The 27,761-nt window shown below is 40.7% G+C and overlaps 1 protein-coding gene across 3 annotated transcripts in view; it reads right to left on the bottom strand.

Annotated features, from left to right (window-relative positions):
- Nucleotides 1-208: 208 nt before the first annotated feature.
- Nucleotides 209-27,761, bottom strand: part of LAMP2 (lysosomal associated membrane protein 2) — a 39,251-nt gene continuing 11,698 nt past the window's right edge. The window contains exons 3-9 of one of the 3 annotated variants that reach the window (XM_027607730.2): nt 27,299-27,515; nt 23,037-23,195; nt 21,937-22,124; nt 20,391-20,513; nt 16,323-16,386; nt 15,633-15,797; nt 209-2,988 (exon numbers count right to left, since the gene is read on the bottom strand). In XM_027607730.2, the coding sequence (XP_027463531.1) occupies nt 2,846-2,988; nt 15,633-15,797; nt 16,323-16,386; nt 20,391-20,513; nt 21,937-22,124; nt 23,037-23,195; nt 27,299-27,515 (1,059 nt within the window). In that variant the 3' untranslated portion in view covers nt 209-2,845. Of the gene's footprint in view, nt 2,989-4,320; nt 5,777-10,348; nt 12,897-15,632; nt 15,798-16,322; nt 16,387-20,390; nt 20,514-21,936; nt 22,125-23,036; nt 23,196-27,298; nt 27,516-27,761 lie in introns of those variants that run through there. The other 2 variants (XM_027607727.1, XM_027607728.2) reach the window with 2 other exon arrangements.

The raw sequence follows: 27,761 nt of genomic DNA, 5'->3' as shown, positions 1-27,761 counted from the left end.
GCCATGTGCCACCCACAATGAGCCCTACATAAAAAGGAGTGTGTTGTCATTTGATCCAATGATAGAACATGTGAGCATTAGACTGGGTTATAAGGAATTTAAAGGAATCTGCAGAAAATGGGTTAGGCTCCTTCTCCGCCCCTGCCATATCCCTGAGGTATATCTTGCTCGGAATGGAATGAACTTCGACAATGAGTACAGTTCATCAAGGAAAAGCAGACACGTGCTGAAAGTCCATTTATTCAGAAGCTCTTACATTTGTTAGATTTCCATATTTTCTTTTCAGTGTTTTCTTGGAATTTTCACAACCACATAGGCCCCCACATTTGAATTGTCTGTACTAAAGATTCCTAATGCCTTCTTCCCAGTGGCACATGGTTAATTTGCAGAGCTATGAAATCACAGGATTCCTACTGACAACTCAAGAGACTAGAATTTGAGGAACTTAAATTATACAAATCAATCCAAGCTCTTAAGGCTGAGCACATGGAATAAAAATGAAGTTATCCATAGTGATACGGACTGTATAATCTTTATTATCTTTGAATCCACTGGTCTAAAAATCACACATATCAGATTAAACAGGAATACCACAGTATGTTTTATTTTGCAGGTATTGATTAGTTCACTAAATTGTTATGTCCAAAACTTTAGGTCGCAGCAAGCATCAGTTCTTCCAAAGAAGCTTAGGTGAAAAACAATCCTTTGTATCTGTGAGTTCAAAGTCCTACTGTCTGATCCACTGTTGTACTGACAGAAAAATGAACTCAGTGAGCAAAGCTAATTGAATCCTCAGTTCCTAGATTTGGGGCTTCCCATTCTTTATTGGAATTAAAGCAGCTTTTGTTTTAACCCTCCACAAATATTTTGTATTTTAATCTTCATTCTCAAACAAGAATTAAACACATCTGCTAATTATCTAAGATAAAGCCATGATACCTAATGATGAATTAGTGCTATTAGTCTCCTGCCCGGAAGGTAGAAAACTTCTAAGTGAAGCCTTAATTCTGAATGTATCTGAATTTCCAGTTCATATGCTTAGCAAGGTCACAAGCTGATTTACATCATCTGGCTTTCCAGACAATCATCTCAAAAATATTCATCGAAATTAAGCCACTGTTCGTTATGGTGTCATCATTTTGACTGAATAACAAAGAAGCAATTGTTTTCACAGGAGAACATTTTAAAAGAAAACTTTCTTTCTGTACTTAGCAAATAGAGGAGAGCTTGAATCTGCAAGTCAGAGCTAGAGAGTTCTAAGGGAGATGTAATTGAGCAATCTGACTCTATGCCACATTGGAATAGATGCTTTCGAGACGAACATATAGATAAGATAGTAAAGAAAGATCTTGATGAAGTCTCTTCCTTTTTAACAAAATTGTCTAATACCAGTTATTGGCAAAGAGTTCTGGCCTCAGTTAAAGGCAACAACACAGCTGCATTGTGCTAAGAGGTAGACTGGGACTTAATCCTTGGATTTAATAGCAAACTAACTTTATTTAAGGTTTAGGCTTCATTTTTTAATCCATGGAACACTTCTGAAGCGAAGGCAGATCTTTGGAGACTTTTGTTTTTAGTTAGAAAGAAAATAGCTTGGTAAAATAAACACCTGCCTTATGCTCATACCAGGTATGCAAAGTAGCCATTTGGGCCCTAGAGAAATACAACACTGTGCTTCCAAATCAAAGGGCAATTCAACAGCCTAGCCAACCAAGCAGGCCCTGGGATGAATGGTCTCTAGTACCTTACTCCAGAAGCCAGAGCCATGAGAGGTCCCTACAGGGATAGAAGTCTCTATCAAGATCAACAAATTTACAGTATAATCCCAGTACAGCTTTGGCTAGGCAGCCACCTGACTGATGATACTTCAGGGCCCACTAGCCTCTAGAGTTAGCACTTGCTGCTGCAAGAAAAAAGAAATCGATACATTAAAAAATGTCAATTAGAACTTATTCATGTAGGGAGTGGGAGAGTGCAGGAGGCCCACAAAGTATAGAAGTGGTTTTGGGCGTTTTTTTTGGTGGAGGATGAATTCACTTTCTGGACAAGTTAAGGCTCTAAGGAAAAAAAAAATTCTAAATTATAACCCTAAAAAACCATAACCCATCCTATATCAACACTTAAAAAAAAAGCTGAAGATCTTAATTCATTCTTCAGCATAAATATCAAGTCTGAGATAATCAATATATTCCAAATTCCAGGAGGCAAAAAGAAAAAAGACATCCTTATTAAAATACAGTTGCCACTAATGGTAATGAAGAAAACAGGCAGACTTTTGCTATTAAGCACATATTGTGAAGCCATTTCTTTCTCTCTTTTTTTTTTTTAACAGAAAAATACTAAACAGATTTAGATAATCCTGATCAGGAGGTGAGGAAAGGAAGTCTTATTATGAACCAAATTTTATGCTTGCCACCAATGAAAAGGAATTCATTGTTCTTGAATTTATTTCCCCAAGCAAGTTAAATTCTCTAACAGCTTTGATTTTGTAAATACTGTCAACCAAAGTAGCAAAATACAAGTAGCTGCAACATATAAAATTATTCTTTAGTAGAAATGCTTTCATAATTGAATCCAGAGGCTTAAAATCATTATTTAATAAAAACCATATTCTAAGCCACAATTTTTCTTCCAATTACACTTTAACAAAGGAAGAAAAAAAACAGAAAAAAAATTGGTCCTAATACATTGTTGTTTTTTTTTTTTTTAAATAAGAGCTATTCATGCCTAAGTTAGCCAGCAATTCACTGAGGTTAGTCTGCATATCTTAAACAGCATTTCCTGGCATCTAGCCAATGGAAATGTAACTTCTGATGGCAAAAAAAAAAGCACTAGATTTAATTGGTTACACAGACTGATAACCAGTACGACTTTTCCTTCTTCCAATCATATAGGAGATAAAGACAACAATTATAAGGAAGCCCAAGGCCACACCCACTGCAACAGGAATAAGAAAGTTGAGGTCAGAGTCAGCAGAACATTCTTCAGCTGTTAGAAAAGAAGAGACAGAGCAAGGAAATTAGTCAGGAAGGCAATTAAGCAGAAACAAGCCAACAAGAAACAAGCATTTCGAAAGTGAACATAGATTAGTCTTTAATAGCGTTACCTCTATGACCCTATTTTCTTGATATCCACCCAAATATTTCTAAGGAACCGATCCTCCAATATCTCCCATTATTATTTCATCTCAAATCACACCTAATTTCCTCAGTACAAAAAGCAGAAGTTAAGGGACGAACAAGAAAAGATTTGTGCTCACCTAACACAGGAAGATTTTATGTTTAATTGTCTAATGGCACCGGGGAAAAGAGCGATCAACTACACTTAACAGCCCGCCTGCGTGTTTTCCCGCTCCCTTTCTCCCTTGCCACAACTATCATCAACATATAAATAAGAATTCTGTAGGACTGATAAAATTTAAGTTAAAAAGGACTTAGGATCAAGAAAATGCAGTATAATATTTTTTTTTCCCACACAGGCATCAGGTTGTCAGGTTACACGTGATTACTTGTAGCTGAGCAGTGGCCTGGAAGAATAATAGAATCCAGTATATGGTAGTCCGTTCCAGGACTACCAGGAAGGCGGTGTGTATGTAGATTTTGAGCTTTGGACTCAGACAGAACTGACTTTGAATCTTGACTACTTCCCTAACTAGCTAAACGACTTTGGTCAAGTTATTTAAACCGGGCCACACGTTCCTCACCTGTAAAGGGGGGATAATCGTGCCCGTACTTAAGGTATTTGAGGACTAAATACAATTCTATTTCTAAAGCATCTGACATACATCAGGTGGTCAACAAGTGTTCATTCCCTTCTTTCCTGCCATGTCTGTGATCCCATGCAAGGGTCAGGTTTTGAAGTAGCAAATAGAGATCAAAAGTCAATATTCAGTACTTTCAAAAAAAATACTTAAAGTTGGCATCGAGTGTTAGTTATTGAAAGTAGTTAATACAGAAGCTCAAAGTGCCCCCTTCTGATCCCATAATTTCATGTTTAAACTAGTTTTACTAGTAAGTGATTAGATTTCCTTGGGACAATTGCTATCAAAATGCTAATAATGGTGTTACTGCCCACTAGATAGGTAACCTCAGCGAAGTCACTCCCTTTTCTGTGAAATTATAGGGTTAGAGTCAATAATCTTCAATGCCCTTTCCAGTATAAGCCCAATGCGATGAACAAGATGTGATATTTGGTGTGATTTATGATTGAGTGATAACTTGCACTTTTTCCTCTAATTTTATCTTTTGTTCCTTCTGCACTTTTGTCATTCATTAAAAACACAACACAACACAAAACAGAGTTGCTAAGGTTCCAAGTACATGGATTTCAGTAATGACCAGAGCCTTTATTGGAAGGATTCACCATATTTCACGGAAAGCCTTCAGAGACAGATAGCTGGGTACCAAGATACTGTAATCAGTGAGTTACAGAAATTCTGAACAAGCCAATATATACACAGAATGAATTAATGTAAGAATCACTTGGATGTGAATGTCTGCTCCAGTCCATTGATTAAGCTTCCTTCTTATTTGTCTATACATTCAATATCTGAGCTGCACATATGACAAGGAGTATGCTTCAATAGGGGCTGATTATCTAGCTCATTTTCATGCCAACAGCTTCTCTCTACCCGCCCCCCCCAATCTATGCTCTGCCCCACGGGGGCCTTCTTGAAGAAGCAAGAGCCTAGTTGCTATGCTTCACTGCCTCCCTTCTGAGATCGCTGTTAGCTTACATTTCATAAGTACCAGTCTGATGACAACACTAAATAGATTTTAATGCTCTAGAGATCAACAAGATGAGGTAGAGAAACACAACACAATCTGTCCTAATTAGTTCATAGAATATTTCTATCTTTCAATGCTAATCAGGCATCCAAAGAAGAGAAAAACACACGGGGAAAAAATAGGCAAGTGGTTAAATGTGCTTGAATCTTCTCAGTCTCTACTGCTGAAAAAGAAATAATTTTTCTAAAACTCTAATTCTGAAGCCAGTTTAAGTTCTCTTGTGGCCTCTTGGGGCTGTTTTTTACCTAGGGAAAAATCACAAGCCTGAGATACTGACTTCATCCTTAAATCGAACTCAAAGAAAACAGCAAAACCTAAAAAATCTTGATGGTCCTGAGGACATTCAACTGAAAACCAAGTCTGAGCGTATCTGATGGGCATTTATGTCACATCAATATGTATTAAATGAACTATACACAAAAGTACTGTGATGAGTTTAAATCAGAATAGTTCTTATACATTAAAACAGAACACTTGTAGTGAAATAATATTTATTAATTCCATTAAGAGACAACTGCATATTTTATTCTTGTAATGGCCATGTTAGTAAGTTTAAGGCATCTTAGGTTAGGGTCAAAATTTGGCCAAGGCCTCTAAGGATAGACCTCAACACACTGCAGCATACCGATGTGTTTTTAACCAGTTTGTCTTCAGGACCAGTGAATACAGTATTTAATTTTCAGACAAAAAAAGAGAACAGTTTTTATTCATAGAGACTTATCTCAAAATGCTGGGACTGATTCAAGAATTAACGTTTCGACATATCAATCTTAGCAACGTATTTCAAAATGGAGAGGCAAGAAAATCTCATGTGCGTGTATTTTTATATCATCGATCAGATTGCAGGTTCTAAAATTGCTCATATCCAGCGTGATGGCGCTTGAGACCAATAAAGTAAGCCAGCAAAACTAGAATAAGTACTCCTGCCAAGGCTGCTCCCACCACAATGGGCACAAGGAAGTTGTCGTCATCTGCACTGCAGTCTTGAGCTAGATGTGGAGAAAGGACAATTGAGAACAGAAACAATGACACAATTTCCAAGCCGCAAATATTAATACCCAGCCTTGCCTCTGACACCGTGGTCACCAGGCATTGGCATTCCTTACCAGCAAATGAGAGGTTCCACAAAAGTGATCCTCCAAGGAACCAAACCATACACTTTTAGGTACCCCGCCCCCCTCACCCCCACAAAACAAAGTCATTTTGGCTGAGAGAGAGATTAGCAACTGAACACCTACTTCCCAGATTTCTTAAACAGAAGATAATGGATAAATATAACGAATCTTCCCTTGATGATCAGGCTATGGGCTTTTGGGGGCAAACCGTTATCATGTAGAAGCAGGCACAGTGCCCAGAAGTATTAACAAAATGAACCGAACGGACAATGACATGAAGCGGATGCGCGAACTCCATGCAAGACACTCTGGGGTCCTTCGGTGGCAAAAAGAGAAAAGCCGGCATGGATGGCATGACTGTTGGCATCTAGCGTGAGTCAGACAAGAAAAGCAGTGGTTCTAATTTCGAAAGGTGCTGTCACAGGGGCGGGCAACGTGCAAAGTGTCACGGAAGCGTTCCAGAGACACACTCAACTCAGCCTTGTTACACAAGACGTACTTTGAAAGAGGTGACACTGGAGCTGAGTTGTTACGGATGAGCAGGAATTAACCGTGCAGGTGATGGGGGAAGGGCATTCCAGGCATAGGACACTGCACAGACCAAACTGTCTGGAGGGCAACCGAACACAGCACATGAGGGGAAATGCAGGCGGGCTGGCAGAGCGGGGACAGATCATAGCTGGAAAAGAGGCAGGAAGAATGTACTAGGGCCAGCGCACAAAGGCATCGTAGGCTCTAGGTGCTTCTGCCTTACACTGATGGAAGGAAAAAAAGAGTACGGTGGGATTTTAGGCAGGATATTTGTTGTAGAAGTCATGCCAACCGGAGACTGGCAGCGAGGAGGTGCCTCTACTGCTAGAGGCCAGAAGACCAATAATATGGTCCTGACCTGGGTGAACGAAGCACAGATGCAGAAAGGGACAGACTAGAGATCCAACGAGAAGGCAGAATTGACCTGATGGATATTGGGGGCGTGGTGGGAGGTAATAAAATGGCTTCCAATTCCCCGCTTGAGTGATTATGTAGATGCCGGTGCCATTCATCCCGACAGGGAATACAGGAGGGAGAATGTATGCATTCAGTTTTGTTGGTAGTTATTTGTGCGCACGCGCGCGTGTGTGTGTGTGTGTGTGATGGGTGGGGAGGGATTCATGGAAGAGGGAGACGTTCAGTTTTGGATCTTCTGGGTTTCAGATGCCTGTGTCCCAACCAAGTGGTAGTACAAAATGATGAACCTGAGTGGTAGTAAAAACCAAGGACACGTTTGTTTCTCAGCAAGGGGAAATAGAACCTAAAAAGGATCAGAGACAAAACCTTGGGAACACTCATATTTGAGGAATAAAGGAGCAAGAAAAAGAAAAAGGCAAGTAGACAACGGCGCCACAGAAGCCAAGGAAGGAACCAGTTTCGATTAGCATGGGAGAAGAGTGAGAACTATTAGAGAAGCCTATCGGATCCAGTGATATGGAGGGTGTTGGCTGTGAGGCAAATCGCTGCTGGTTTAGGAGCAAATGGGAAGTGATCGGTTAGGAGATCAAAAACTTGGGATGGGGAACATTCAGTGGTCATTCCAAGAAGTTTAGAAGAAGAGAGGGCATGAGGGAGGGAGTCAGAAGGCCAACAACAGGGTCAAGAAAGGGTATCTTCGGGGTAGAACAGACTTAAATGCGTTTGTAGAATGACGGCAAGAGCTGCGAACAATGGCCTGAAGCCAACAGTACGAGGTCTCCCGGGAGGTAGGTGAAATAGGATTCCAGAAGCCCGGACACAGAAAGGCAAAAGCCAGGGAGAGTGGAGTGGAGGAAGGGATGGTGCCTGCAGATGGAGGTCCATTTGCAGAGGGAAGGCAGCTGGGATGTTGAACCACCACTTCTGTTTCCCATTTCCTTGCCTCTTATTGCCCTAGTTCTCCTCCTAGCTCGCAATCTACCAGGGATGGAAAAATCAGATAATTAACACTTATTAGAATTATGTCAAAGTAAGAATGAATAGGCTGCCAGGCAATTCTGATTGTGCCCGCATTTAAGAAATGTGCCAGGCTTTTGCTAGCCTCTGGGGCAATAAATGGGAACAAGATGCAATCCTGGAGCTTATGGACTTTATGATATCGGCTTTGGCTGCCAGCTCAGTGAGCTTTTTTACTTGCTTCCTGGTTCTGTTAGAAATCCAGATAGCTGAGATTGCTAGATGTGACTTGGGAATACTTGGTGTTAAGAGCACCCAGTTAACTGACTCCTCCCCTTCAAGTTTCCCAAATTACCACCTGCCACATCAACTATTAGGTGACACGAACCATAAAGTATTATGCCTTGGATTTAATATAACTTGGTTTTTAAAAAATTCATTAGTAGATTAATTTCTTATTCTGGCAACAGATTCACAGTCCTCTCTTCCCCAAACTGGGTATTTGACCTAGTACTGAAACGACTTTCATAAATACTGCCAATAAGGCTTTCATGTAAGACAAATATTCCCAGAGTAGATCAAAAAGGCAATTCCACTAATACAAAGATCTTTCTAGATGCTGTCACTTACTTAAAATGCTCTCAATTAGTATGTGAAGTATTAATTTATAATAACTATTGATTTTATGAATTCAACCTTTAAAAATTCTTTAGGTAATGGAAAGACATTTTGGAAAACAGTAATTTTAATAGGATCACATCCTGAGGAAAAGAAAATCTCATTCTGTAAGTCATTTCGACCAGATTTATTTGCATAATGTACACTGGAAACCACACTGAAAATATTTGGGGGGAAGGAACAGTGTATTTGTGGAAGAACTTAATGATTAATTACAGAAGCAGTGAAGATTTTTTAAGATAAAAAGTTTCGTGGCCATTGAAATTTCAATGAAAAGTTCCATGTAAATTAAAAATACTGTTAATCCTCATTTTTCTGATAGCTCAGAAATTTTCCAGATACAATTTTCAGTGTGAGTTGGAAAGCTGAGATATACAGTTGTAATAAGAATTCATCTTAAAAACCAATTGTGTCAAAATTTCTCTCTGGAAGAATCACCATTAAGAATCATAGTCTTGGGGCGCCTGGGTGGCTCGGTTGTTAAGCGTCTGCCTTCAGCTCAGGTCATGGTCCCAGGGTCCTGGGATTGAGCCTCGCATCGGGCTCCCTGCTCAGCGGGAAGCCTCCTTCTCCCTCTCCCTCTGCCTCTCCCCTCTGCTTGGGCTCTCTTTCCCTCTCTCTCAAATGAATAAAATCTTAAAGAAAAAAATCATAGTCTTACGTGACATCTTATTGTCACGTAACTGATCTACCTTTTAGATGTACAAACTGAAGTGTATCATTTGAATCTGAAGATACACGAAACTACTCAGTATTACCCAAACATGTCTCTACTAGTTTCAAAAACAAGGTATGGTAATTACTGATGAAGAAAGTTAGTTCCCAGAGTAAAAGAGATGGGTGGGAGAGAGATGAGCCCAAGACAATATAACCTCATCTACTTAAAGACATAAGGATGAAATGCTACAATCTTAAAAATATCTGAGTCTTACAAGAATTCCTCCTGAAACATGCAAGAAACTTCAGCTGACACACTTTATACTGTATATAAAGTATATGTTCTTGACTGTAATGAGTAGCTTATCAGAGTCCTTCTAAAAATACTCAAATTGTCATTGAAATAGAAACTATCACTCACAGAAATTAAGAGGAACAGGATTTTAAAGCCCTCGGCCCCCAGATGAAGAAACCGAGACCCCAGAAGTAAGCAGCCTGGCCAAAGTCACATGGCAGCTAGCTGCAGAGCTGAGAGTTGTGATGATTAACTGGCGGTCACGTAGCTTAAGTAGGTAAGCCAGAGAAAAGTTACTAGCCAGGTTGCCAAGTTTCTGTGTGTGGGAAGCTATGGGAAAATTGGAAGGTTCGAGGATTTTAGGGTGATCTGACAGAGTGACTGCACACAATCCTATTTTGGTTCAGATCAATAGCTGGGTATGGCTGCAATGTACAGTTGCCATGGGTACCTATTAAGTTAACGATCAGCCTCAACTTAGAGGGGTTGAGAAAAAAGTGAACAGAGATAGTCTCAAGCTTTCCTATGAAATACAGATTGTAGATCACTGGTTCCCTGACTGGCTACGTACCAGATCCCACTGGGGAGTTTACACACCCACACACTCGCAGGCACAAGCGTGCACGCACACACACGCCCAGACCTGCTAAGTGAAATCCTCTAGGAATGGGGCCCCACATGTGGATTCTTCTAACAAGCTTCCCAGGTGATTCTTACTCTGTAGCCAGCCCAGCATCAGTACAGATCTATCTATGTATGGGACCACTCTTCCAGATGGTAATACACAGAATATTCTGGAAATAATTTAGTTTCACTTCTAAGCTTTTCTGAAGTTCTCCCTTTTGGAAGAAATTGTCATTATGCAGCATACAGAATTTTGACTTTAACCAACGGGAAGAAATGTGAGCAAATTTCCTTAAGAAATAAAAGAATCTTTATTGTTTGTTTTAGAAGCAATATGTTGAGCAAATGGACAGGCAAATATCTAAAGAGAAACACCATACATCGACTAGTGGTTTAAACATTTGAAAAAAAGAAAACACATGAAAAGTATTTACATGGACCAGTTTCTTTATACAAATGCTAAAACATGAAAAACACCCAGAACCAAATAGCAATGTTAGACCATCAAAGTGTAAACCCAGTAAAACGAACAAAACTACAAAAGGTACAAAGAACATGTGGCTATAGGAAATAATAGTGTAAATAGGAGTTTATAAACTGGCCCATGTAAAATACAAAAATATTCAATGAAGTCAGATTTTCTATAAAACAGTGCTAATTAGAGGTATTTTAATAGGAATTAGGTATATAATCTAAATGTAAAAACTTTTAGAAACATTAACAGCATTAAGCTCGTGCCACCCACTTGTGCTTCCAATTTTTATTTTCCAAATAAAAAAAGCTGCTTTGTTTTGACTCACGAGAAGTATCTAATGTCTATTTTCTTATAAGCATTATCCATTCATGTAAGGTTAACAATCCTACACTAGAACACTATTTAAGTAAAAAATAAGTTTTAAAAATCAGATTTATATTTAGTCCTCAAAAAGTGCCTTAAGCTGGCAATGCAGCTCAATGCAGCTTTAAGGGAGAGGCTGGTCAAGAATCTGATTCTGAGCCAGTAAGAGTTTCAGGCTACTCTAAGCAGAGGGCAAATTTAAGTGGGAGAAAATATTTACCACTCCAGTATAACTCGAAAGATACTTCAGACATACACATGCTAACAGGCAATTGCCTCAGCGTGTGCGTGGTGTGTAGAGCTAGACTACCAAATTAGTTCAACATCAATAATAGTTGGAACCCAGATGTCCCATTTTCTAGTGAATATGGGGGCACGTCTTCTCCCACCCCAAAAACACAAGAAGCTTCCATATATGGCTGCATACTAACAACTCTTTAATATTTACTCAGCCATTCCAATACCAAAAAAAAAAAAAGAAAAAAAGATCTGGAAGCAGCGAGAAATACTTGACGTGTTAACTATCAAGCTGAAATGTTTTGCTTTCTCATATAAACATTAGGTGGTGCACGGTAAATGGACAATTGGTGCATCTCCCCAGAGCACAAAACCGAACACAAAGTACATGAATTAATAATGATTCTAGCATAATGAACAATAATAACGTTAAGTTTTGATTAGCACAGAACTATTTAAATGTGAAAGCCAAATTAGTAAATGTTGTAAATATCAATGCAAGCCGGAAACAAAGAACAACTTTTTAATGGACTAAGAGAAGACCAAGACTTTTGGGTTAGGTGCAAGTTACTTGCCAAGTCTAAGTGCACTTCTTTACCTAGGTTCTAGGACATCCTGGCATTTCTTAAGAAAGAGAAAAGGAAAGGAGAGAAAAGGAAGAGAAAGGAAAGGAAAGGAAAGGAAAAAGAAAGAAGAAAAAGAAAAAAAAAAACACAAGAAAAGAACATAACATACTACCACCAACAAGGATACTGCAAGGCTAAAGAGAACCTACATTCATTTTAGCAGTGTACGTAGAGGCCAATTTACAGGTACAAAGGACTAATGCCCCAAATTGGCACGGCCTAGCAATTATCTCTAAAGCACCTAGAAAATGGATTGAAATGCCCAGTTGGAATAGTCTTGTGTCTTGCCATTTAAAAGACTGAAAAATCCAGTTTTTTTTAAAAAAAGGATTAAACAAGAAGATTAACACCTATTCCAAAATGTATACAGCTTTTGTACCTTTTGTCATTACAGCCACATTAAATACAAGTATATTCAAAAGGCATTAGAAAAGCATTCATTGCTAAGAACATACTACTAGACTCTGTTCAAATCTGCTGGCATATCTCTCATAGTTCAAATATGCAGCAATGCCAAAGTAGCTAAGTTAACCTGCAAACAAAAATCACAAAAAAAGTACAAAAGGAGCAAGTACAAATCCACTGTAGGATGCACGGTCTCAATTTTGACTACATGCAGGAAAAAAAAAAAAGCTCTTTTTGAAAACTGTTTTTCCTAAACTGTATTATTTCTAGTCAGAACACATAAAGTGAAAACACTGAAATACTAAATTCAAGATAATAGAATAGAACCAATAATCAGGTGATTTTACACATGCTTTTTGCCGTAGAAATAACAGTTTTAAATTCCTTGGTTGGGGAAACCAAAATCATGTGACTAATTTGTAGTTTATAGTTTTTAGAGTGTTTTTATTTATGTAAGTTTGAAATCCCCCACACCATCCACTCTAAAATCAGAATTACAACTAAATATACCTGAAATTGAACAGTATTGCATGTTGGAACTTGTACTTGCTTTATTATTTTATAACAGAGATCACGTATGGATTTAGTATTACAGAGTCTGATATCCGGCATAGCTTTTTCTTCTGCCAATTACGTAAGCAATCACTATAACGATAATCAAGCCTGAAAGACCAGCACCAACTATAATTGGTATTAGAATGGTGTCATCATCCAGCGAACACTCCTGGGCTGTAGGTGAGAAAAAGTGTGTAACAAATAATGAGTATAATCAAAAATGAATGTCCAAAAGTAAAAGATGTTGATTCAAAAGTCAGAAATGCTCTTACAAAATCAACTTTAAGTAATAAAGACAGGTATATTTTAGTGATAAAGCTACAGAAAACTATGGATTGCTCTAGAATTAAAATCCTAAAACTTATTTGCCTTTTCTTTTGTGTGTGTATGTATATTCACATGTATGAATACATACTCATTTATATCTATGAGTAAACACATATATATGTGTATGTGTTTCATATTTCAAGTCCTTTCTAAAATAGAGGAGTGAAGAGGGCCACCTGGGTGGCTCAGTCAGTTAAGCATCTAACTCTTGGTTTTGGCTCCAGTCATGTCTCAGGGTCCTGAGATGGAGCCCTGCGCTGGGCTCCACGCTCAGCACAGAGTCTGCTTGAGATTCTCTCTTTCTCCCTCTGCCCCTCCCCCAGCTTACATGCACACTCTCTCTCTCTCTCAAATATTTTATTTATTTATTTGAGAGAGACCAAGATAGCGACAGAGAGCACAAGGTGAGGAGGAGAGGGAGAAGCAGGCTCCCAGCTGTGCAGGGAGCCCAATCTGGGGCTCGATCCCAGGATTATGACCTGAGCCGAGGCAGACACTTAACCAACTGAGCCACCCAGGCGCCCCAATAAATAAATAAAATCTTTTTTTAAAAAAAGAAAAGAAATGAAGAGAGCTAATTCTAACCCATCTCTACATAGCCAGATTAGCCTCTTAGTGCTAGAGTGAATGTCTTTTGGGAAACTGAGAACAGATCAGAAAGGTTTAATCATGGGATTAGAACCACTGCTGGCTCTGGAATCTTTCAGTGCAGAGAGCAAACTATAGCCTGGAGGCCAAATCTGGCCCAAGAGCTAAAACTGGCTTTTCCACATTTTTAAATGGCAAAAAAAAACCCCAAAAAACAACAGAAATTTTGTGACACATGAGCATTATATGAAATTCAAATCTCAGTATCCATAAATAAAGTTCTATTGGAACCCAGCCACACTCATTTATTTATTGCCCATGGTTGTTTTCATGCTACAACAGGAGAGCTGAATAGTGGTGACAGAGCCCATATGGTCTCCAAACCTAAAACACTTACTGCCCGTGCCTTACAAACAAACTCTGCGCATCCCCGACCTAGAGTATATGATCCTAGTGGCTACAGAAGTCAAGAAGCTGGGACCTCTTACTGATGTGCGTGTGTTTACTACATTTATTAACCTGCCCAGGGCTGGCAGCCCACAGGGGGCTAGCTTTTCTATTTCCAGAGAGTAGTCTGATCCAGTAAAATCCATTCAACACTTTTTGACCTGACTGCAAGCCTACTTCCTCCTCCTGCACAGTCAAGTATTAGCAGTGTGTTGTATCTACAGGTACCCACAGTCAAGAACCTAGCTCCACAAACAGATTACACGTTCATTGCCAGTATTCAGTGTTGTGTATTCCTTTGGGTACCATTTTTAATTCAACATACACAAAAACCAAAGTTTCAAATTTGGGAAAGAATGCAGCTCATCGCTATTACAGCTGACTAGATAGAAAAACAGACTCGAGCTGGTATCACGCCGCAAATGATTTTCAATTCTAAACACCAATCTGGACCTAAAATTAGGGTAATAATGGAGGGGAGCTAGATAAAGACTCAAAAATAAAACTATGAAAGGATCAAAATAATTGTAGTACATAAGCAAAACTGACAAAAGGGAAAACGAATTCTTGAGAATAATTTCTAAGTGTGATTAACCTTTCTAGGCATGAGAATGGTAGGGTGAAGATCCCAACTTATTCTGGCCTAACCAAGTCAGGCTGGTGATCCAGCACCACTGCAAAAGCAGCTGAGTGGTTCAGGGCATATTCGCTTTTAAACACAGCTGCCACATTTCCTTCTAAACCACAGAATTAACTGTTAAAAAGGATGTGGATGGTTTGAATAGCTCTGCTCAGCAGAGCTGTGATCCACAAACCCCCAATTTTAAGTAATCAGTTTTAAAGGACAAGTCAATTAGGGAATTTTATGGACTTTTTTTTGCCTCCGTGCAAATTTTAACCTTGTAATGCCAAATGCATCTTTCACATTCATATAAACGCACTGCCATGAGCCCTCCACAAAAGGTTTCATTAAAAATCTGATAAATACCACCATGAGCCCCGAGCAGATCTTCCAAAAAGCCTCATGCACACTGGCATATGCTTTTAAAACGCTCCAAATCACTTCAGCTGGCCAAAACACTGTCCATGGTATTTGAGGCTTTGCCTAACCGTAATCTTCTGTCTTAACAAAATAAGACCAAACTGCTTTTATTTGTGTATGAAAATATTTCCAACGAGAAGATGGCCCCAAGAGAACAGATCCCAGATGCTCAAAGCTGCCATCCTTCCCACAAACTAAAACCTAGCAGGGACTGTCTATACCTTAAGCAAAGCTCACTGAATGCTTCCATCAGTTTTGAGTTTTAAGAACTTGGCTGCAAGTGGGTTTCAGATCCACACACAAAGAAATCTACTTTGAGCAAAATGATGGGCCAAATACAGAGTTCACAGAACTTGCTCAAGGCCATGCGAACTCTCCAACAGAGTCACAAGAGGTGAATTCATATTTCTCTATTTCAGTGCTTAAATTTCCATGAGTCAAAGGAAAAGCCACCTATTAGTCAACATAAGAACATAAATTATTGATAAAACTTGCTCGGTTCTTACCTGTAGAATATTTTCCTTCCATCACATTGAAAGGCTGAACCCTTAGATCAAAGGTATTTATCTGAAATGCTCCAGACACTGAAACAGTCTGCTCTTTGTTGCACATGTAAGAACTTCCCAGGGGGGCATCCCAGTAGCTCAGATTGTTATTTGCGATGCTAAAAACTTCAAAGAAAACAAACATGTTAGGAGCTTTTTTTTTTTTTTCCAAGTAGGCTCTACACCCAACATGGGGCTCGAACTTTCAACCCAGAGATCAAGAGTCGCATGTTCTACCGACTGAGCCAGCCAGGGGCCCCTGTTAGTAACTTCTTATTCTATCAACATAAGAAATGGGACAGTCCTCAGAATTTTTCAGTGAAGTAAGGGACCCTGGGGTACAGGGTCTACCAAAAAAAAAAAAGCAATTCTTAGGATCACTAAGTTTCCTATCTTCCTATAGATGTTTCTGTGGTCTAAAAATCAGTCACATCCTTAACTATTATCCACCCTACTTGAAAACGAGGGAGACTGAAAAGATAAAAACACTATAGTTCTCAATTACTGATTTTCAGTTGTGGTCAAGGTATAATTTTCACACAGATTCTTCTGTTCCATTAAATAAAAGGCACTATTTGGTAACAAAACAACTGTGGTTTCTATTCCTTCAGTGTAACCCACTCTTTTCCCCAAGGCCAATGCTTTGCTTACCGGAGCCATTAACCAAGTACATGCTGACATTCACTTCCTTCAGATAGAATCGGTTTTCATTTTTCTGTTAGAAAAAGAGCTTCCAGTTAATCAACACACCACACCTGTCTAAAGGTACAGTTAATATCTACAGATGAAAAGCAATCTAATCCTATTACCCAGAAGATAAAACCATGGATTAGACCCGGACCAACAGAATAAACTGCAGCTAAGGAAAATGTGACAGAATCCTTTCTCCTCCGCATTTTGTTTCCAATTTTTGGACCAACGGTGTAGTCACGTGGTTCTTCAACACTCAACAATTCATTCCCTCATTTTATTCCTCCTGTCACTTGCTAAGCCCCCACCTCCTCTAGCTTGGATCATGACAGTCTCTTAACTGGGCTCCCTCCCCGCCTTTCAGCCTCTCCAGCTGGGAGCTTTCCTTTGCCACGATTATCTTTGTGAAGCATGCATCTATCAGCCAGTCATTCTAATTATGTTAGTGCTTAGCATGTACAAGGCAACATATCTAAGTGCTCCAGGGAGCTAGCCAAATGAACCGGGCTTGGATCCTGCCCCCACCGTGTTTGCAATCTGCCAGGGAAGATAAGATAAATACATAAAGAAATAACCATACTGCAAAAAAGACAGCGATAAATTATAAAAATTAAAAGGAGATAGACGACTTCTAAGTAGGGGAGAAGCAGAGTGATACGAGCTTAGGGATGCGCCATTTGAACTGGGTCGAATTCAATGAGGAAACAAGCAGAAAAGGGTATTCAGGAAGGCAAGTGCATGAATAAAGGTAGCCAGAAAATAAGCACCATCACAAGTACGCCAGCATTTGAAAACTTAGTGCCAAGTGACATTCTTAAAACTTCACATGCGAGGGTGCCTGGGTGGCTCAGTTGGTGAAGCATCTGCCTTCGGCTCAGGTCATGATCCCAGGGTTCTGGGATCGAGCCCCGCATCGGGCTCCCTGCTCAGTGGGGAGTCTGCTTCTCACTCTCCCTCTGCCTGCCTCTCTGTGTCAAATAAATAAATAAAATCTTAAACATTTTTTTACAGGTGAGGTGTCATTGAATAATCGTAACACCCCATTCTGGGATGGGGTGCTCGAGGTATGGCGATGTTAAGTGATTTTCCCCAAGGCCATATGGTTAGTGGTCAGTGAGGCAGGATTAGAACCCTGGAAGTCTGGCTGCAGAGCCGAGGCGCTGGTTGCTACTGCGCTCTCCTACCTCACAGAACACAGGCTTCATGAGAAGGGAAAGGAGGAGACACAAAGCCAGATATGCAGGTTACGCAGGTTCCATTGCATGGCAGGGGCGGGGGGCAGTGTGGGGGAGAGACTTAAACTACCCTGCCATGGAAGTTAGAGGTTACCTTGTTGGTAAAACAGAACCGCTGAAGCTTTCTGAGGAGGAGCTGTGCTTCCAGGAGATTAAGCGGATGCAGAAGAACACCGAGGGAGGAGAGGAAGAAGGACTAGTTGGGAGGCTGGGAGGTAAGAGGTCATGCAGGCTGGACTCAGGGCAGAGGCCGTGGGGAACAAAAACGGAGGGGACAGATGCAGAGAAATGTCAGGAGGAAGCACAAAGGAGGACTTGACCACCTCATTACACCTCTCCTCGCCTTAGGCTGTCTCGCCTTGGCATTCAAGGCTCCCCACAATTTGTCCCAACTACTTTCCCATGCCTGTCTTTCCCTCAACATGCCACGTGCCTCATTCTCCAGCTGGTCTTGATTGCGTTCCTTTTTCCAGAAATAACGTGTACTTTTCCGCTTACTCCCCTTATCTCCACGTGTACAAACCTGACCCACCCTTGAAGGTCCAGCTCAAATGTCATCTCTTCCATGAAACCTTGCTGAGTCTCCTCCACCCAGAATTAACCACTGCCTCCTCCATACTCTCACAGACTTTGTATTTTCTCCTGGCCTATCACTCATCCCACCTGGAATGCACCTTCCAATGGTGCTCTAATTGCCCACAGAATCCAGTTCAAAAGCCTTAGTGTAGTATTCAAGGCCTTCCACAAAAACGGTCATTTGTCTATTTTTATCTTTACCACTAAACTGTGGGCTCCTTCTTAGTAGAGGTCTTCTTCTTTGAATCCCACCATGGCACCCTGTACTCAACACACTCGAATTCAATAAATTCTCCTTCGAAGCGTCTATCATGACAGGGTTGAAGATGGGCCCCAGTGAAGTCTGGTGGTATTACAGGTGTTTCTTGATTTTTCGAAGTGCCTATAGCATGGTTAAAATGTCACTATTTTTTTTATTTTTTTTTTAAAAGATTTTATTTATTTGAGAGAGAGAGGCAGAGATAGAGAGAGAGAGCACAAGCGGGAAACAGAGTCATGATCTCAGGGTCCTAGGATCGTGCGCCACATTGCATCGGGCTCCCTGCTCAGTGGGGAGCTTGCTTCTCCTTCTCCCTCTGCCTGCCACTCCCCCTGCTTGTGCTCTCTCTCTGTCAAATAAGTAAATAAAATCTTAAAAAAAAAAAAGTCTGTTGGGCTAATCAGATATTATAATTATTAAATATTTCCCCGTAAGAGTTAGAAGAAATCATGTTCCTTTTAGGACCCGACCACAGCTAGAAAGATCAAAACTCAATCACTCCAAAGGGAAGGAACCTAAAATATTACTTTATTCATTCTTACTGATAGTATAATCCCTAGGAGATACCTTTAAAAGAATATGTCTGGGGAGGCCTGCTTTACCGCATCGAAGAGGACCAGCCTGACCAGACCTTTTTAATACTAATCCTCTGGTCATATGTGTACTGTAACAGAGGAATGATTTCAATGCTGGTAAAGGGAAGATTTTTATAAACCTCTCTAAGATATAATTGCCTGATATAATCCTCAATTACTCTGCGTACATTCCATAGAGAAAAAGGGCTTTAGACTAAAGATACCAAGTTCGGACTTGAAACAAACACCACACATCTAATTTTTTTATGTATCAGATGTTGAGAGTATTTCGCCATCCCTAGATATTGTAATCTTATTTAAAAGCAGAACTGGTTTTTAACCTACCTATACAATAACCCTTAGTTTGAGAACTGCTGGTGGCTTAACATTTTCCCTCATTGATGGCTGTCCCCTCTTTCCCATTCCCATTTGCCAGAACACACACACACACACACACACACACACACACACACACACACACACACACACACACACACACACCCCAAAAATTATGAGGGTAATAACTGCTTCTGAGAAGGTAGAAATAAAAGTCCTCGGAACACACACACACACACACACACACACACACACACACACACACACACACACACACACACACACACACACACACACACACACACCCCAAAAATTATGAGGGTAATAACTGCTTCTGAGAAGGTAGAAATAAAAGTCCTCGGTGATGAATTTACACCAGCAAGAAGCAGAGCATGTATGCTTAACCTGGAACCTTCTCTTTGGGGTTCAGCCCTTCATACAAGCATGAACAACAAAAATCCGAATGCTACCATTATACGCTATCTTGATTTAATGAGTTTATGCATGTTAAGTACTTACACAGTCTTGTAGATGGCAAGTACTCGATAAATGTTAGCTATTATTATTACTGATACTATGACAAACAGTATAGCCTCCCAAAAACCTAAAATATTAGAGTAAACAAACACGAGTTTTCCAACCAGTAATAGAGAAACATATTATGGAAATTACTTTTTATCTTTTGCAATATATAATATATAAATATATATACTTTATTATTAAATATTTCTGTATCGGTTAGATTAGAGAGGTTTTGTTTTTGTTTTTGTTTTTTTTTGATGTGCGTTAATTCTTGCCCCTACCGTGAAGTCTATATAATGGCCGAATACTCGCTTTTGGTGAACATGAATATTAAGAATCCAGCCCACAGATCACTGAGGTGACTCTGAGGGATTAAGAGGGGCCGATGGACTACACTTTATAACTCAGTAGTGCTGAAATGGAAAACAGAGCTAAATCCACCCCTCTACACACACACATAGCTATTTAGCCTTTCAGATGTGTTTCTAAGAAAACGAACTTAATCTTAGAGAAATCTGTTACTCACCACAGCGAAGACAAAGTCAAGATACTTGATGTTGCTGCAGTTCAGCCTAAGCAGGGCAGTCTGAGGCTGACAGCTCCCGGTGAAGTCAGTCGTATTGGGGTTGATGTTAATAACTGAAACAACCTGTAGGGGAAGAACAGAGAGAAAGGTACAGCTTAACCATACGCGTCCACAGCAAAAACCTTATACTCTAATGAGCAACTTCAGTGGAGAACAAAAAATCCTTTTGTCTGCATACTTAAGGTTATGGTGTCTTACTTTCAAAGTTGGCCCAGGCCCTCAAGCTATGACTCAGACAACTTAAAAAAAAAAAAAGAAAAAGAAAATGAAAAGAAAAACAAGAGGGAAGCTTCCTCAGTAATAAGCCAAATGAAAAGACACATTTTGGGCGCCTGGGTGGCTCAGTCGTGAAGCGTCTGCCTTCAGCTCAGGTCATGATTTCTGGGTCCTAGGATCGAGCCCCGCATCGGGCTCCCTGCTCGGCGGGAAGCCTGCTTCTCCCTCTCCCACTCCCACTCCCCCTGCTTGTGTTCCCTCTCTCGCTGTGTCTCTCTCTGTCAAATAAATAAATAAAATCTTAAAAAAAAAAAAGACACATTTTATGGAGCACAAGAGCCATCTGTCTAGCTTATTGAAGTCGCAAGACTCTGGAAGTGGGATCTGCCCATCGGCACGCCCCCTGGAGGCTCAGAGGAACACTGCAACCACAACTGGCGCCAAGTACTGGAGCCCTGAGCACATCGCTACCATCGGAGTCATTGTGGAGAAACAGTGGCACGTTCCCAAACATCAACCTACACTGTGTTTCAGATACAAATGTGAAGGAGTTATATTTTAAACTGACTGAAATAAAAATCACCTGTGTGTACTCTGATCTACTGATGGTAAATAGAATCTAAACCTCAAAGAGTCCCTGAAACGGCTAGGTTTCCTGCTGGCCAAGACAACCCCTTGACACAGACATTAACTCTTCGTGGTTACAGTAACTCCAAATTTATCAGACCTCAACAAGTGAACATCAAATCTCCATTCAAAAGGGGCACCTGGGTGGCCGCTCAGTCGGTGAAGCGTCTGCCTTCTGCCTTCCGCTCAGGTCATGATCCTGGGGGTGCTGGGATCGAGCCCCACGTCAGCTCCCTGCTCAGCGGGGAGCCTGCTTCTCCCTCTGCCTCTCCCCCTGCTCGTGCTCTCTCTCTCTCTCTCAAATAAATAAATTTTTAAAAAATCTTTAAAACAGAGGCGCCTGGGTGGCTCAGTTGTTAAACGTCTGCCTTCGGCTCAGGTCATGGTCCCAGGGTCCTGGGATCGAGCCCCGCATCGGGCTCCCTGCTCGGCGGGAAGCCTGCTTCTTCCTCTCCCACTTCCCCTGCTTGTGTTCCCTCTCTCACTGTGTCTCTCTCTGCCAAATAAATAAATAAAATATTTTTTAAAAAATTTCTTTAAAACAGAACCAGTCTAGCAACACTACTCTTGGGCCAGAGATAGGATATACCATATTTGAAAGGAGATACGAGAAGAACGTATCAATAAAAACAGAGAACTATACCTTATCGTGAGTGAAGTTCAGCTGCAGCCCCATGGTAGCCAGAAGGCAAGTACCATTGCTATTATTAACCGAGTAGGATCCCACCTCTGGTTTTTCCTTTGGAGTGGGTGTTGTAGTAGGGGGTGGTGCAGTGGTGGGGGTGATGGGCACCACAGTGGTTATAGTTTTATCTTTTTCACACAGAAACTCTAAAGAAACAAACAAAGGACAAAATAAATTCAAGTGGCCTTTTTCTTAATACATTAAGGCCAGGAAAGAACCAAATATTTCTCACAATGGAAGTCCAAAGGGTTATATTAGGGGAATTGGGCAGAGGGGTTCCCAAACTGCTGCTTCGGATGCCGACAATCTCTAACAGTTATGACCCACCAGACACATACCAACGCTTTCTCTACTTCATACTTTATCTACCACACACTCATCTTTTTAGACCCTGAAGTCCCTTTATTCCCAAAGAATGTCACCTGCCTCTGATGTGAAAATGAAAGATTTAAGTTTGAAAACATTTCACTCCTGCCCTCTTCTTTCCCACATACAACCACTAGAAGGAAGGACAGTGTTAACCAGGAAAAACGTTCAGAAATCATTAAAGGGTTTAAATACAAATGAACCTTTTATTTGTACCATTATTTGTATCACCCCTTCAAAAAATCAGAGGCATTTCAACCTCTCCTTAGGAAGGGCTGGTAGGTTTTCAGAGCTGGTGAATGAGAAATTTTGACATTTCCATAAAGTCATATATGTTACAAAAGCAGTTTGTAAAATTCAAGATTCAAACACAAAAATCTCATTCCTAAGCTAAAGAGCTGATGATCAAGCTATTTGAGGATCTGTTCAAACAAAGATTAGGTTTGATCAACTGAAAACCCTACAGGTCAAGCATTTGTAAAAAGCCATCGTACAACGTGTACCTCATCAACTTGAAATCACAAGTTCCACAAGAACAAGAATTGTGGTTATTTACAAAAACTTTATAGTCCAGTGTAAGCTACGAACAAGGCTTAGTATAGAAATGCTTCCAGATAACAACGTCAATGAAAGCCAGCTGGTATACTCTAATCTTAAATTAGGATCCAAGTATATACACTGGAAGAACTCACCTTTTGTGCTCACTGTGCCATTCTGGACAAAAGCCTGTACGTGAACATCCCAGTAGGACTGGACGACACCATTCTTCTCTAAAGTTGATAAACTATTGCATCTGAAGATGTTGTTCAAAGGAATTCTGAATCCCACAGCGTCATGGACGGTCAAAATTCCTACAAAACAAGATTAACACTAGCTGTTCCCGAAAAGGTAGTTCTCAAAGTGATCACATAAATTTATCTGTAGACTTTCTTCTCCTTCTGCTCGCCTGCCTCATCCCATCCTCAGGTGACAGAACACATGGCACGTTCAAGAAATGACAAATTCACTGGGACTGAAACACAGGGAGTAAGAGGAAAGACATGATGGCAGTTAGGAGGGACAGACGAGTCGCAAGTGGCCATGCACCGATGGAACCTGGAGGAGGGCAGGTTAGGTTTTTATTCTGTATAGCAGCGGAAGGTTAGTCTCAGTTTTTAAAGCTGGAAATAAGTAACACACATTTAGTTTATTCTAAGGGAGATGGCAAAATTGTGGGGGCTAGGCAGGGGAAAAAAACTTTTAAGGGAAGTCATTTAAGAGGGAAAGTAGTTAGAAGGCTATCGCTCTGGCTGAGGCAAAAGGGGAGGGGGTTGCCTAAATGAAGATGGTGAGAGGCAGTCGAAAGAGAGCAGAGACCAAACTGAAAACACAGCTCAGGTACGATCAACAGGGCTTTGTAACCAAAGAAGGAAGGAAGATGGAGCCATCAAGGACTTTAGAGTAAATCCTTATTTTTGTGCTACTATCCCAAAGTATAAAATGAGCTTTTGGAACCTCTTCCTGGATAACATTTCAAGACTATTCCATCTTAAGAAATCTTCAGAATGTGAAAAGAGTAAGTTACAGTCAGTCTGTACGGAGTTTTTATTACCATGCCTATGGTGAAACCTCAAAAGACTATGATCACAATTATCCACCCAAATGGCTTAGTTTCTTTCGGAGAAGCAGCAAGGAAGGAAGGGATACAAGGTCCTTAATAGGGGCTGCCTTCGGGGCCTCTCCATCATGTAGCAAGGCAGCCAATTAATGCTGTCTTGGCACCCCCTAATGGCCAGAGGGAAAAAAAAAATTTAAACCAAAGAACCAGAACATTTTTCCACAAAACGGTTTCTCACTGTTAACATAAGTGAATCGGTATTTGAACTGTCTTATAGAGAAAGACCTCAGAAACAATCTATAGACATACTGGAGCTCTACTATGAAATGATAATTTTTTAAACTATATTATTTATGAATGTGTACAGATTAGTCAAATATAAACACACCGATAAGAAGGCTCCACCCCAAATTCCTAAGAGTGGCTGCCTCTTGGGAGGCAGAAAGGGAAGCTCTGGGGAGTGAGTACAGAGGAAACCTCAAATGTATCTGTAAGGTTTTATTTATTTTTTTTAAGATTTTATTTATTTATTTGACAGAGAGAGACACAGCGAGAGAGGAAACACAAGCAGGGGAAGTGGGAGGGGGAGAAGCAGGCTTCCCGCCGAGCAGGGAGCCTGACGCGGGGCTCTCATGACCTGAGCCGAAGGCAGACGCTTAACGACTGAGCCACCCAGGCGCCCCTATTTCTTTAAATAAATAAAAAGATGAGGCAAGGGCGCCTGGGTGGCTCAGTCGGTTAAGCGACTGCCTTTGGCTCAGGTCATGATCCCGGAGTCCCGGGATCGAGTCCCACATCAGGCTCCCTCCTCGGCGGAGGAGTCTGCTTCTCCCTCTGACCCTCTTCCCTCTCATGCTCTGTCTCTCATTAAAATAAAAAAAGAAAAAAGAAAAAAAAAGATGAGGCAAATATGAAAAAAAATGGCACTTATAAATTCCAGGTAACAGATACATGTAGGTCTATTATATTATTCTCTGGACTTTTCTGTATTTTAATCATGAAAAAAAACTTTTAAAAGAAAATAGCAGCTTTCAAAGTTACTTCGATTAACAGATGGCTAAAAATAAAACACTAAATTATTTCAAAAACAACAGTCCATTTAAGGAAGCCATTTTAAATTCCAAATAGTTTCACGTAACTTCTTACATAGACGCTAGTAATAAAAAAAAACTGCATCCGCCCCTCGTTTAAAATAAAAAGGAGAGTGAGATGTTAATGTTAGAGTCCATAGTTTTTCCATTCAAATCTGTCAGATTTGTCCTTTTACCCGCCACCCCCTTGGTCTAGGCACGCGCTGCATCATCCCTTGGTTACTCTAATAGCCTCTTAAAGCTGCCAGATCTCTGCCTGCAGTCTCTTCACTTCCAAATTAATCCTGCAGAACATTCTTTATGAACTACTGTCTCTGCTTTTGTTATGTCATTCTCCTGCTTAAAAACCTAAAATGGTTCCCCAGTGTCTACCCCATCAAGCTAAATGCCTTTCCTTGGCTTCCAAGGCCCCCTATCATTTAGACCCGCTGCACCCAGCCCCCTTGATTTTCCTTCTGCTACACACACGGCCTCTATTTTCATCAGGCAGCTCTCCAGCTACCGCTGCACATACTATGCTTCCCCCTGCTGGAAATCCTCTGCTCAATCTCTCCGCCTGACTCAAGCTCCATTAGCCACTCCACCATTCAGCTCAGGTCCCTCCCTACACCAAGATTTCTCACTCCTCCAACGCCCGCTGACCTCTCCTTTCTCTCTGCTCCCAAGCAGACCACCGGTGAGGACACACTCAGACCAGCACTCACAGACGGGCTCAGGAAGTATATGCCATCCGCAACGTTTACTCTGCACCCTGAGAGAGACGGTCGACAGGCTTCCCCACCAAACAAAACCCCGGAACAACAACAACAAATCACACTGATCTCCAGCACTTTCTACTTTTGCCATCTAACTTGGAAAAACAATTTTGCTTTGTCTCCCCAACTTGTTTTAGAACTCCTTGAAGGTGAGGGGCAAATCGTAGACTAGTTCTAGATGACAATGCAGGGCACAAAGCTAAATATATCAAGTAAACCAATAACAGTCTTGCTTTAGCCATCCTCTCAAACGAAGAGATTAGGAAAGAGAAAATTAGGATTGATTTCCAAGTCTCTGCCCGTGTTACCGCCCAGGTTTTGCATGAACGAATTCATCTCTGGGTCCCGAAAATAGGATCTTTCGATATCCATACCTCCAAATTAGTCATTCATCCCCAGGGCTTGCAACTGAAGCCTATCTGCCTGTGTTTCTGGGGTCGGAACGAAATACTATCTGTGAAAAATGCTAAGCTACTTACAGACACCATGTTAACCCAAACCTCAATAGAAGGGCAAGAAAGGAGAGTTATAGCCCTGACAAAATTGAAATCTTCACTATCCATGCCTTCAAAATATTTAGTACATAAAAAAAAAAAATCTAGTATGCATTTCGGTTCTAAGAGGGACAAGAACGCCTTATTGCCAGCCAATGGTTTTCCAAGTTCGTTTTGACCTGAAATTGTCTCAAAATAGCAACAAATGTTGACTTCAGTCATTTTGCCTTTAATCATTTACTTTCCAGTTCAAACCCTATCTAAATGGTAAAAAGATCTGAAGATGAAGCATTTCTGCCGAGCTCAGGTTACTGAACTTGTGCAGATTTAAAATAGCTATCAGTAAAGGATTTTCTCATTCATCCAGCATTTGCTGACTACCCACTAATTGAATGAAATAAAAAATAATAGTGAAGTGCATGAACTCTGTAAGCTTAACAGACTTGAGTTCAAACACCAGCTCACCCACTGACGAGCTGTGTGACCTCCAGGGAAGTCATTTATTGCATCAAGCCTCATTCCCTTTACCTATAAAGCTGGGATAGTATCTACTTCCCTATTATGGACTGAGATGCAGCTAGTCACACACTCAGGGTACTCTGTGGTACAAAGTAAAGCACTCAAACAATGACTGCAAATACTACCACCGTGTCGAACACTGCTGTACGTGGGGGGTGAGGATACAAAGAATGAACTTTCTGTTCTAGTTAGGAAGACAGACATGCATGCAGATGATTTCTCACATTATTTACATTTATATCAATATAAAGCAAGAGAAGGGTGCCTGGGTGGTGCAGTCGGTTAAGTGTCCCACTACTGGTTTCAGCTCACGTTGTGATCTCAGGGTCATGAGATCGAGCCCCCGCGTGGGAGCAGGGAGTCTGCTTGGGTTTCTCTCTCTCTCCCTCTGCCCCTCCCCCTGTGCGCACGCGCTGTCTCTCTCTTTCAAATTAATAGATAAAATCTTTAAAAAAAAAGAGCAAGAGAACATAACACAAATCTAATTTGTAAGCTTACCTTTATCTTTAGCATCAGGAAATGTCGTGTTATCGCTAATGTTGTAGGAAAACGAGATGCCATCAATTGAGTAAGTAGACGACGCCTCCTTCGTAAAATTCACAGTCCAGGAAAAACCAGATCCAAACTGCACCGCTATTTTGGGATTGTTCTGGCCATCCCCACAAATGCTTCCATTATATGTTGCAGTGCTAAAGTTTGAAATGGTTACAGTTTTCTAAAAGAAAAAGAAGTTCGGGGGTAAGGAGCAAACAGGGAGTAATGAGCACCAAGCATTTGCAGAGGATGTGCCAATTCAGTCTCTGTCACACCCCCTCCCCCATAGCCAGGTTGCCCTTGGCCTGGCCCGTTGTGTAAACCAGTCTCAGATTCTTTACCTACACACCAGTCCTCTGGACAAATTCATGTATGTCGAAAAGGAAAAGGAAAATTGGCCTGAACTTCTATTCTTGATTAAAAAAAA

Source organism: Zalophus californianus, chromosome X (assembly GCF_009762305.2).
Source record: "Zalophus californianus isolate mZalCal1 chromosome X, mZalCal1.pri.v2, whole genome shotgun sequence".
NCBI classification, from domain to species: Eukaryota; Metazoa; Chordata; class Mammalia; order Carnivora; family Otariidae; genus Zalophus; species Zalophus californianus.
Note: the sequence above shows the minus strand (reverse complement) of the source record. Positions and strands in the feature narration are given on the sequence as shown.